Source organism: Ustilago hordei, assembly GCF_900519145.1.
Source record: "Ustilago hordei strain Uho2 genome assembly, contig: UHO2_contig_16, whole genome shotgun sequence".
NCBI classification, from domain to species: domain Eukaryota; kingdom Fungi; phylum Basidiomycota; class Ustilaginomycetes; order Ustilaginales; family Ustilaginaceae; genus Ustilago; species Ustilago hordei.
Genome location: NW_024545273.1, coordinates 622,612 through 634,763, shown reverse-complemented (window position 1 = coordinate 634,763; position 12,152 = coordinate 622,612). Strand labels below are relative to the sequence as shown.

At 49.9% G+C, this 12,152-nt stretch overlaps 1 protein-coding gene across 1 annotated transcript; it reads right to left on the bottom strand.

Moving 5' to 3' along the window:
* Positions 1–5,830: 5,830 nt before the first annotated feature.
* UHO2_06064 (uncharacterized protein) lies at positions 5,831–6,769 on the bottom strand (the record flags this gene model as incomplete). The annotated part of the gene is made up of 1 exon (XM_041557778.1): positions 5,831–6,769. One exon carries the CDS (start codon positions 6,767–6,769, stop codon positions 5,831–5,833), a length of 939 nt encoding a protein of 312 aa, XP_041413712.1.
* Positions 6,770–12,152: the final 5,383 nt, after the last annotated feature.

Below are 12,152 nucleotides of genomic sequence, written 5' to 3'. Positions count from 1 at the left end.
AGTGTCCAGCAGGTTGGCCCAGTCATTCTGCTCATAGTTGCAATACATCCTGAGATATTGCTCTATGACCTGATTGACTCTCTCTGTCTGACCATCAGTTTGAGGATGGTAGGCCGTGCTAAGTGAGTGCTTCACACCCATTTGCTCTGCAAATGCCTTCCATGCTCCTGATATGAACTGCCTGCCTCGGTCCGAGACCATGTGATCTGGATATCCGAAGAGTCTAACCATGTGTCCATATAGCAATACTGCAGTCTGTTTGGCTGTGACTGTCTTATGGGTTGGAGCTAGTATGGCAAACTTGGTTAACCTGTCGACGATGACTAGGATAGAGTCATAGGTCTTGGAGTCATACTTCTTTGATGGTGGTAGTCCTTCAATGAAGTCGAGGGATATGGAGCCCCAGGGCCTGTCTGGGGTTGCTAGTGGCTGTAGCAAACCATATGGACGATGACGAGGAGCTTTGTACCTAGCACATACAGGACAACTTGCTACATAGTCTGCAATCCAAGCTGTCATGTTTGGCCACCAGTAATGTCGTTGAGCTGCCTTGATGGTAGCATCTCTTCCTACGTGTCCAGCAGTGATACCATCATGGCATTGGGTCATCACCATGAATCGCAGATGCTCTACAGAGAGAGACTGTCCATCTACCTCTTTGGCACTCCTTGAGTGTCGGTTGTTGGTCCTCCCTGGCATGATCACCTTGGGGATAACCAACCTTCCTCCACTGTACCATAGGTCATCCTTGAGTTCGAAAGGCTTCTTCCTATGTATCTCCTGTAGCTCTTGGTCTAAAGGCTGGAAGATCTTGACCAGGTCTTTGAGACCTTTTGATGCTATGGACTCCATCGAGATCATGGGGGCCACTAGGAGCGAGTCATGGTCTGCTGTCTCCTTGAACACTCGAGGAGGCAGTAGTTGCCTCACATTGTGATCCTGCTCTTCACCAGCTGGTTGCATGTCTGTCCTTCTGGTGAGAGCATCGGGTTCACCACCTTTGTCTCCTGGTCGATACTGCAATATGAAGTCGAAGTCTGCTAGTAGTATTGCCCATCGAGCTTGTCGACCTGTGATGCGTCTCTGTGACTTGAAGTACTTGAGGGCTTCATGGTCAGTGAGGATGACCAGTTGGTTCGGTAGTCCAGCTAACATGTGTCGCCACTGAGTGAGGCAGGCGACCACAGCTAGGAGCTCCTTATCATGGATCTCATAGTTCTTCTCAGCAGAAGACATCTTCCTAGAGTAGAAGGCCACTGGATGCCATCGTCCTTCATGCTCCTGCTTGAGTACTCCTGCTATAGCAAAGTCACTTGCATCAGTCTCCAACCTTGTTGGAAGGTGGTAGTCGAAGTGCTGAAGCACTCCTGCTGATGTGAAGGCCTGGATGAGCTTGTGGAAGGCCTGTTGGGCCTCCTCTGGTAGCTCGAACTTCTTGAACCGTTCTATAGGCTTTACCAGTGCTGTCAAGGGCTTGGCTATGCGAGCAAAGTGGGCTATGAACCTTCGATAGAAGTTGGCAAAACCCAGGAACCTCTGGATGTCATGGATTGACTCTGGCATTGGCCACTCCTTGACAGTGCGCACCTTTTCTGGGTCCATCTCTATGCCCGTTGGCTTGATGATGTACCCCAGGAACTCAACTGTCTTGGTGTGGAACTCACACTTTGACAGCTTAGCAAAGAGCCTGTTGCTCCTTAAGCGAGTGAGGACCTCAGTGACATGCTTCACATGTGCTTCTTCAGTGTCACTGAAGATCAGGAAGTCATCTAGGTATACTACCACATATATCCCAATGATGTCTCAGAAGATGTCATTGATGAATGACTGGAAGTGAGCCGGAGCATTGGCTAGGCCAAAGGGCATCACTAGGTACTCATAGAGTCCCAACTGAGTGCCAAAAGCTGTCTTCCATTCATCTCCTTTAGCAATCCGGATGAGGTTGTATGCTGCTCTAAGGTCTAGCTTGGTATAGATCCTTGCCTTCCTGAGTAAGAACAGCTGCTCCTCGATGAGGGGCAATGGTGCCCTGTTCTTGACAGTGATCTCGTTGAGACCTCTGTAGTCCACACAGAGTCTGAGACCTCCATCCTTCTTTGGTACGAAGAGCACCGGTGATCGTGCCGGGCTCTTCGATGGTCTTATGAACCCCTTCTCGAGGTTCTCATCCAAGTACCTCCTCAACTCGGACATCTCCTTGGGTCCCTTAAGGTATAGGGGCCCTTGAGGTGGCTTCCCTCCTTCTATCAACTCGAGGTGGAGATCATGCTCGGTATGATGGGGCAGCTTGTCTGCTTCCACCTCATCAAACACATCTCGCAGGTGTTGGTATGGCTTTGGTATGTCTGCAGCCGTCACCACCTTATCTACCTCCACCTCCATCTCGACTCCTTTGTCTGCGCCTGTAGGTACAAAACCAAAGGCTGGGAGTGATGATGGTGGCTCCTCTAACAGCATGAACCCTATGGGTCCATCTTCCAGAGCTGCTCGTAGTATGCGCTCTGCTGAGACAAACTCGTTACCATGAAGGGTTGGTCTCCTCATGGTTAGGTCCCCTGCTCTTGCTGCTTCAGGGGGTCTCCTAGGGGGTCGGTCCTGCTCCTGAGTCTTGAACTCCAGCTGGCCCGTATCCCATTGTATGGTGGGTTTGAGCCTCCGTAGCTCAGTGAACCCCAGGATGAGGTCATAGTCCGCAGTGTCGGCCACTGAAGCTTCGACCACACCCAGATTGTGTGTACCAATAGATACCTGCATGCTCGCAGAACTATTGATGGAGAGTTGGTGCCCGGTGACACCATGGATCGATCTTGTTTTTATGGGTTTTGTGGGTATTTGGTACTTACTAATGAAAGAATCTGAGACTATGGACAAACCAGCACCGGTATCAGCTAGTATCCGAGCAGGATGGTCTTGAACCATTCCAGAGAGCTCCAGTACTGCTTTGCCTCCACTGGTAGAGAAACATACTTGACAATCTTGATATATACAGAGTGATGGCGAGGAGGTTTGTAGAGCAATGCATGCCATCAGTGCATCACCCCACTGACGTTTCCCTCGTCGTCATCATCATTGTGCTCCTCCTCGTGATCGGGGTCCATGGGTTGCTGGTATGAGCTGAGGTCCATGGCCTCGGGGTCACCCATCTCAGTGCTGCCTGTGTGGCCATCTCCTGAGTCGGTGGTCTCCTCGAAGGGGTCTGCTGTGGTGACCATAACCTTTGGTCCCATGGGTCGAGAGCTAAGAGGGTCTACCCTCCTGCTGGGGCAGTCTCTGGCCCAATGGCCAATACCTTTGCATACATGACAGGTGTTGATACCTGATGGAGCAGGGCTTCCTTGCTTCGAGGGTTGGGTGGGATGATGAGGAAGGGGTCGGTTTAGGTTTTGTATAGTTGCTTGTGTAGTTGCTTGTGATGGTGATCGAGCTGGATAAGTTTGAGTGGGTTGTCGGATGGGGATCGAACTTTGATTTGGCCGAGACCCAGTTCTTAGTGGAGGTGATGTGGCATTTGGGAGTGAGTGTCTAGCCGAGGACTGCTGTAGTAGCATCCTCTGTCGATCAATCTCCTCAACCTCTCGATACCACTCCCATCTCTTCCCAGGTGGATTCCTCTCGAACTTCTCCTGTATGCTGCGAGTGAGACTACCTCTGAAGAGATCAATCACTAGTTCGTTGTCATCTAGGTTGACCTGTCCTTCCAAGTCTCTGAACCGCTCTACATGACGTGTGGCGGCACCAGGAGTATCACTTGTGAGTCTGAGAGCCAACAGCTTGTTGTATGCCTCCATCCTAGCATTGCGTGGGTTGAACTGCTCTGACAGTCGCTCTGTGAAGTAGTGCCAATCATTGAACAACCTTCCTTCTCTAGCTCTATCAATACGGAGCTTGGAGGTCCACCACTCTCTTGCTGTCCCTTCCAGTTGAGCACCCATGTGATTGATCATCCTAGACTGCTCATACACCTGGTTGAACTTAAACCATGCTTCGGCTTCTAGAATGAAGATCTCCATGTCTCGGGGATTGAACTTTGGAAAGGGGGTGGCAATGGGCTTTGACCGGTTAAGCTCTGCCATGATGCTGGTATCCTCCTCATGGTCCAGGGGGTAAGGGTCCGTCCTAGTCCTGCTGTAGGGGTCCAGCTTAGTCTTGACATATCTTGGCCCAGTAGGTGAGGCATACTTCTCATAGTTGATGTCCTCCTGCTCATCCAGGTTGAATGAGACTGATCGTCTTGATCGTGGAGCAGGAGTAGGAGTATGTGGGTCTCCTATCATAGACTCATCTCCTCCTCCTGCTTGGTCTTCCGAGTGAGAGAGGTCCATTGTCTCCTCCCTACCCAGCTGAGCTCGTTGTAGTCGTTCCTCTCGATGACCCTGCCTAGTAAGCTCTAGCTGAGCTTCCAATAGAGTGAGTAGTCTATCGAGCTTATTGTTGAGGTCTGGGTCCGTCATGGTGATCGTGAGGAGCTGCTTGAACGATCCACTCTAATGTCAGGGGTCTCGCGCCTGAAACCCAGGTCGGTCTGTCGAGATACTCGGTGACTATTAAACTGTGTGACAGCTATTGTCTCGGTATCGGTGACTATCAAGTTGTGCAGTGACAGCAGGTGGCGTTCGTTGTATATACTATCGTAGGTTTCGGCTGACCTCTGTGGACACTCCGTTCAGGGGTAGCTCGGCACGATCAATATCAATGTTATGATGACACCAAGGTCTGGTGTGGGTGTTGATGATGATGAGGTTGATGGTGTTGGTGATGAGATTGGTGATGTCGATGATAATGAGGTTGATGGTGTTGATGATATGATTGGTGATGTCAATGATAATGAGGTTGATGGTGTTGGTGATAAGGTTGGTGGCGTCAACACGAGTGTCCAGTGTGTTGACTTGATGCTTTGAAGTGATCCCCGGACCGCAGTGGACTACTGCCTTCGGTTCTATCTATATCCGGACCGCTAACCTGCTATGGGCGCCTTCGGACGTCAGGTAGTGGTGATACAACACACACACTACGATGAGGAGCAACCTTTGATGGATTGCTGCTATGCTGACTGAAACTAATATATACTTATGCTGAAGTGATAACTAGTTATGGTGAGTGTAGAGTGGATGAGGATCCACTCGACCTATGATGATGAGAAAGCATGGTTATATACCTCTTCTCAGCATCGCCAGCGATGCTGCTCCTGCTCTCTCTCCATAGAGTACCTTCTTCCTCGAGTACTGCTCAGGGGCCTCTCCTGCTTGGCACCCCTGTGCCTCTTGGTCGACACAGCTCCTCCTCCTCATGACCTGGTGTCGACTCCTTCGACACTGCTCCTCCTCCTCATGACCTGATGTCGACTCCTTCGACACTGCTCCTCCTCCTTTGATCAGTGACAGTTCCTTTGGCTCTTGTCTCTCGAGCCCCTGAGTGGTAACCATCTGCATGCTCCTTGAGCTTGGTCCTCTTCATGGCTGTGCCTGCTCCTTGAGCTTGGTCCTCCTCGTGGCTGTGCCTGCTCCTTGAGCTTGGTCCTCCTCGTGGCTGTGCTTGGCCCTCCTTTGCATGTGAGTCCATAGGAGTCCATGGTCTCCATGGAGACTGCACTACGACCATGCTCTCTACTGGTGTCGACTAGGTCTTCGATACCTGTGCTCCTTCCATATGAACCAGTGACCCTCCTGCTTCTTGAGCATCCAGGCCCATGACACTACCCCCCTCTTAAGAGCCGAGCTCCGTCGAGGCATGCTCTGGTCTGGTTCATGCTGACTCCTCCTCTTCCTTGACAACATCGTCAACATCATCCTTCCTCCTTCTCTCAACGTCATCCTCCTTCCTCTTCCTCTCTCTACTCCTCCTGTTCTCTCCTCCTCTCTCCACTCTGTCTACTCACTCGTCCCCCCTCCGACACCTCATACTCCTGGATGAGGTCGGGACAGTTGAGGTTCTCTACTGGTTCCCATGAAGCAGCTTCCTCTGAGTACCCTCTCCACAACACCTTGTACTCCGTAGTCCCATTGTGTGAACGCTTGTCGATGAGTGCTTCGACTTCGAAGTCGAGGTCCTCATCTGGAAGTGATGGTATGGTGGGCTGTTCAGCACATTGAGGAAGAGAACTTGTTCTTGCTGGCTCGAGCATGGAGACATGGAACACATCATGCACCCTAAGGTTTGCTGGCAATGTGATTCGATAAGCTCGGCGTCCTACCCGTTCCTGAACTGGGTAGGGTCCTGCAAACCGGGTGTCTAACTTGGGTGTGGGTCTCCTTGTCTTCCAGTTTCGTCGGTTGATATAGACCATATCACCCACCTTAAACTCGATGTCCTTGTGCTTCCTGTTATACTGGTTTACTGATCTACGTTGTGCCTCTCTGATCTGCTCCTGGAGGTACTTGCAACGCTCCTTTCCATCCATGAGGTACTCGAAGCGACCTGGATCATTGACTCCTAGTCGTTGAGGGATGTCAGGATGAGCTTTGGGGTTCCATCCATAGCATGCAAAGAATGGTGAGACACCAATGCTGTTGTGGACCGTGTTGTTGTATACAAAGGCCGCAGTGTCCAGCAGGTTGGCCCAGTCATTCTGCTCATAGTTGCAGTACATCCTGAGATATTGCTCTATGACCTGATTGACTCTCTCTGTCTGACCATCAGTTTGAGGATGGTAGGCCGTGCTAAGTGAGTGCTTCACACCCATTTGCTCTGCAAATGCCTTCCATGCTCCTGATATGAACTGCCTGCCTCGGTCCGAGACCATGTGATCTGGATATCCGAAGAGTCTAACCATGTTGTCATGGGCCTGGATGCTCAAGAAGCAGGAGGGTCACTGGTTCATATGGACGGAGCACAGGTATCGAAGATCTAGTCGATACCAGTAGAGAGCATGGTCGTAGTGCAGTCTCCATGGAGACCATGGACTCCTATGGATTCACATGCAAAGGAGCACTGAGCCCATATGCGAGGAGGACCAGGCACAGCCACGAGGAGGACCAAGCTCAAAGAGCAGGCGCAGCCATGAGGAGGACCAAGCTCAGATGGTTACCACTCAGGGGCTCGAGAGACAGGAAGTCGACACAGGTCATGAGGAGGAGGAGCAGTGTCGAAGGAGTCGACACAACTCAAGAGGCACAGGGGTGCCAAGCAAGCAGGAGAGGCCCCTGAACAGTACTCGATGAAGAAGGTACTCTCTGGAGAGAGAGCAGGAGCAGCATCACTGGCGATGCTGTGAAGAGGTATATAACCATGCTTTCTCATCATCATAGGTCGAGTGGATCCTCATCCACTCTACTCACCATAACTAGTTATCACTTCAGCATAAGTATATATTAGTTTCAGTCAGCATAGCAGCAATCTATCAAGGTTGCTCCTCATCGTAGTGTGTGTGTTGTATCACCACTACCTGACATCTGAAGGCGCCCATAGCAGGTTAGTGGTCCGGATATAGATAGAACCGAAGGCAGTAGTCCACTGCAGTCCAGGGATCACTTCAAGTGTCAAAGTCAACACACTGGACACTCGTGTTGATGCCACCAACCTTATCACCAACACCATCAACCTCATTATCATCAACACCAACATCATCACCAACATCATCAACCTCATCATCATCAACACTCACACCAGACCTTGGTGTCATCATAACTGAAGCATTGATATTGATCATGCCGAGCTACCCCTGAATGGAGTGTCCACAGAGGTCAGCCGAAACCTATGATAGTATATACAACGAATGCCACCCACTGTCATTGCGCAACTTGATAGTCGCTGAGCAACTAGCTCATCGAGACCGACACCGAGACAATAGCTGTTGCACAGTTTGATAGTCACCAAGTATCTCAACAGACCGACCTGGGTTTCAGGTGCGAGACCCCTGACACCGAGCTACCTCTGGATGGAGTGTCAACAGTGGTCAGTCGAAACCTGCAATAGCAAACACACTTTTGTCAGAGGTTGTGCACCCAAAACCAGATATCTGTAATAGAAACATGTCTATTACGAATCCTATCAAGATTTGTGACAAGATTTGAAGTATTACAATTCTTATCAAGATATGTAGTAGAGATGTCTCTATCACTTTTCTCGCCCAAAGATGTAGTAGTGGTTTTGCTATTGCAGGTTTTGACTAACCACTGTAGACACTCCATCCAGAGGTAGCTTGGCACAATCAATAACTGTTATGAACTGGTACTAACACCAAGGTCTGGTGTGATTGAGATTGTGGATGTCATCAACACAAGTGTCCAGTGTGTCAACTGAATGCTTGAGGTGATCCCCAGACTGCAGCAGACAACTGCCTTTGGTTCTATCATTATCTGGACCACTAGTTTGCTATGAACCACCTTCAGATGTCAGTGAGTGGTGATACAATACATGTGCTACAATGGAAGCAATCTACTGTGATTGCAACTCTGCTGACTGAATACTAAGTATACTTATTGTGAAGTTATAGCTAGTAATGTATGGTGTAGAGTGACTGGGAATCCACTCATATGCTATGAGGAAGTGAGAGTATTTATGTGTTGCTACAGTGTTGCCTGCGACACTGCTCCTGCTCCTCCTGAGCTGTATGTCGACCTCTCCGACACTGCTCCTCCTCCTCATGACCTATACCCCAGTGTCCTCGACACAGCTCTCCCTCCTCTTAACCGATGATGGTTCTCCTGACCCCTATCTTGTGAACCCCCTGTGTGGTAACCAACTGCATGCTTCTGAGCTTGGTCCCCTTCTTGGCTGAGCTTGGTCCTGCTCCTTGCATGTGAAACCTTCCCAGTCATCTTATCCTCCCCTTCAATGATGAAGACCTTCTCCCTTGCTCGGCCTCCTCCCTTCGCCGTATCGGTGATAGAGGTGCCTCTCGAACCGATCCTTGTGAGGCTTGTTGTAGTGAGCATGGTCCTGCTGATTCTACTGACTTTTGTAACAAGACCTGTGTTCCTACCGATCATAGCGAGTTATGCTATAGAGCTGTCGTTCCTACTGATCATGACGAGTTATGCTATAGAGTTGTTTCTACTACCGATCTCAATGACTTCTGCCTTAAGCTCTCGTTTAGCCCGATCCCACGATTTCTGCGCTCCTCTTCATATGAAACCAGTTCTTCCTGCGCATCCATCCAGTCCTATGACATAAGGTTGCTGTCACAGGGTCAGCAGATCAACGTATGAAGTGTGCGCCAAATTGATCTGCAGCAATCATTGGGAATTGACAATCTAATTGGGTTGGTAGCACATATGATTTGCAAGATCAACCAAGCTCTGGGATCCTGGTTAATCTCACAAGGATCAATTGGAATCAGCCTGAACAGCAGGTCTCAACAAGTCAGCTGTCACAAACAAGCATTGGAAGATTCAGGAAGGAGGATACCAGCATTAGAAGGAGAAGCATATGGGAGATAACCACATGCAGGAGTGGGGACCAAGTGTCAGGGGTCTCGCGCCTGAAACCCAGGTCGGTCTGTCGAGATACTCGGTGACTATCAAGTTGCGCGATGACAGCAGGTGGCGTTCGTTGTATATACTATCGTAGGTTTCGGCTGACCTCTGTGGATACTCCGTTCAGGGGTAGCTCAGCACGATCAATATCAATACATAGGTTGTGATGACACCAAGGTCTGGTGTGAGTGTTGATGATGATGAGGTTGATGGTGTTGGTGATAAGGTTGGTGGCATCAACACAAGTGTCCAGTGTGTTGACTTGATGCTTAAAGTGATCCCCAGACTGCAGTGGACTACTGCCTTCGGTTCTATCTATATCTGGACCACTGGTTTGCTATGAACCACCTTCAGATGTCAGGTAGTGGTGATACAACACACACACTACAATGAGGAGCAACCTTGATAGATTGCTACTATGCTGACTGAAACTAATATATACTTATGCTGAAGTGATAACTAGTTATGATGTGTGTAGAGTGGATGAGGATCCACTCGACCTTTGATGATGAGAAAGTATGGTTATATACCTCTTCACAGCATTGCCAGCGACGCTGCTCCTGCTCTCTCTCTCCAGAGAGTACCTTCTTCATCGAGTACTGTACAGGGGCCCCTCTAGCACTGCTCCTCCTCCTTGCTATCCTGCTTGCTTGGCACCCCTGTGCCTCTTGAGTGGTGTTGACTCCTTCGACACTGCTCCTCCTCCTCAGGACCTGCTTGCCGGTTTCCTATACACTGCTCCTTCTCCTTTGACTGGTGACAGTTCCTTTGACTCTTGTCTCTCGAGCCCCTGAGTGGTAACCATCTGAGCTTGGTCCTCTTTGTGGCTGTGCCTGCTCCTTGAGCTTGGTCCTCCTCGTGGCTGTGCCTGGCCCTCCTCGCATATGGGCCCGGTCCTCTTTTGCATGTGAGTCTGTAGGAGTCCATGGTCTCCATGGAGACTGCACTATGACCATGCTCTCTACTGGTATCGACTAGATCTCCGATACCTGTGCTCCTTCCATATGAACCAGTGACCCTCCTGCTTCTTGAGCAATCAGGCCCATGACACCAAGCTCAGCATCACACAGATGGTTACCACTCAAGGGGTATGTGCATACAGCCACATAGGACTGAGCACAGGGGTGACCACATGATCAGGGGGGGCTTGGCAACAGGGCTTGACAGGTGGTTAAGGGATTCACAAGGTAAGGTTGAGAAGTTAGTCACCAGTGAAGAAAGAAGGAGCTGTGTCAAGTAGACCAGGGATTGTCTATGAGGAGGAGGAGCTGTGTCAAAGGGGTTGTCACACATCACCAGGCAAAGAAGAGCATGGAGGCAAAGGGGCAGTATTGCACAAACCTATACACTGTGTGGGCAGTAGAGGTGCAGCATCAAAGGGATTGACACCAGCAAGAGAGAGTGTGTCGAAAGGAGGCAAAGGCCTCTCAGGAGGAGCAGGAGAGGTGTCACAGGTGACACCAAGTGAATGCATAAATACTCTCATTCTACCATAGCATACAAGTGGATCCTCATCCACTCTACTCTATACTTTACATACTCTTTACTTGACTCATAGTTACATATTATTGCAATAGCAGAGCTTTGCAATGACACCTCAAATGTGCATGTTGTATCACTGTTAGGTGTCAACTGTAGGCAGTGTTACTCAACACCTGCAGTCCAGTCCCTTACTGTAGGCAGTGTTGCTCAACATCTGCAGTCCAGTCAGTTATTGTAGGCAGTGTCCAACACCTGCAGTCCAGTAACTACCATCCTCTGTAGGCAATAAGCATATCATGGTCCAGATGATGTTAGAGAGCATTAACAACAGTACTATGAACACTTGTACTGTAAAGGAGAGTGTATTGCTCTCCCTCCAGAGAATAATGGACATGCTGCACAACCTCTGAATGGAGTGTTCAAGGCAGTCAGCTGAGACCTACCAGTACAAAGCCATCTGGTTACATTTTAGTCAAAACATACTGAGTAGATCTTACTCAATTGATCCCACCAATACCAATTGGAAACACCCAATCTGGTTTCAGGTGCACAACCGCTTACAGTTGCTTCGACACGAGTGTCCAGTGCGTTGACTGAATGATTGATGATCCCAGGACTGCAGTGGATGACTGCCTTCGGTTCTATGATCGAGAGAGCTGGACCACAGTGTGAACTGTCATGGGCCTGGATGCTCAAGAAGCAGGAGGGTCACTGGTTCATATGGAAGGAGCACAGGTATCGAAGATCTAGTCGATACCAGTAGAGAGCATGGTTGTAGTGCAGTCTCCATGGAGACCATGGACTTCTATGGACTCACATGCAAAGGAGAACCGAGCCACATGCGAGGAGGGCCAGGCACAGCCACGAGGAGGACCAAGCTCAAGGAGCAGGCACAGCCACAAAGAGGACCAAGCTCAGATGGTTACCACTCAGGGGCTCGAGAGACAAGAGTCATAGGACACTGGCAAGCAGGTCCTGAGGAAGAGGAGCAGTGTCGAGGGAGTCGACACCAGGTCATGAGGAGGAGGAGCAGTGTCAAAGGAGTCGACACCACTCAAGAGGCACAGGGGCGCCAAGCAGGAGAGGCCCCTGAGCAGTACTCGATGAAGAAGGTACTCTCTGGAGAGAGAGCAGGAGCAGCATCGCTGGTGATGCTGTGAAGAGGTATATAACCAGGCTTTCTCATCATCATAGGTCGAGTGGATCCTCATCCACTCTACTCACCATACAACTAGTCAAAACTTTAGAAACACAAGT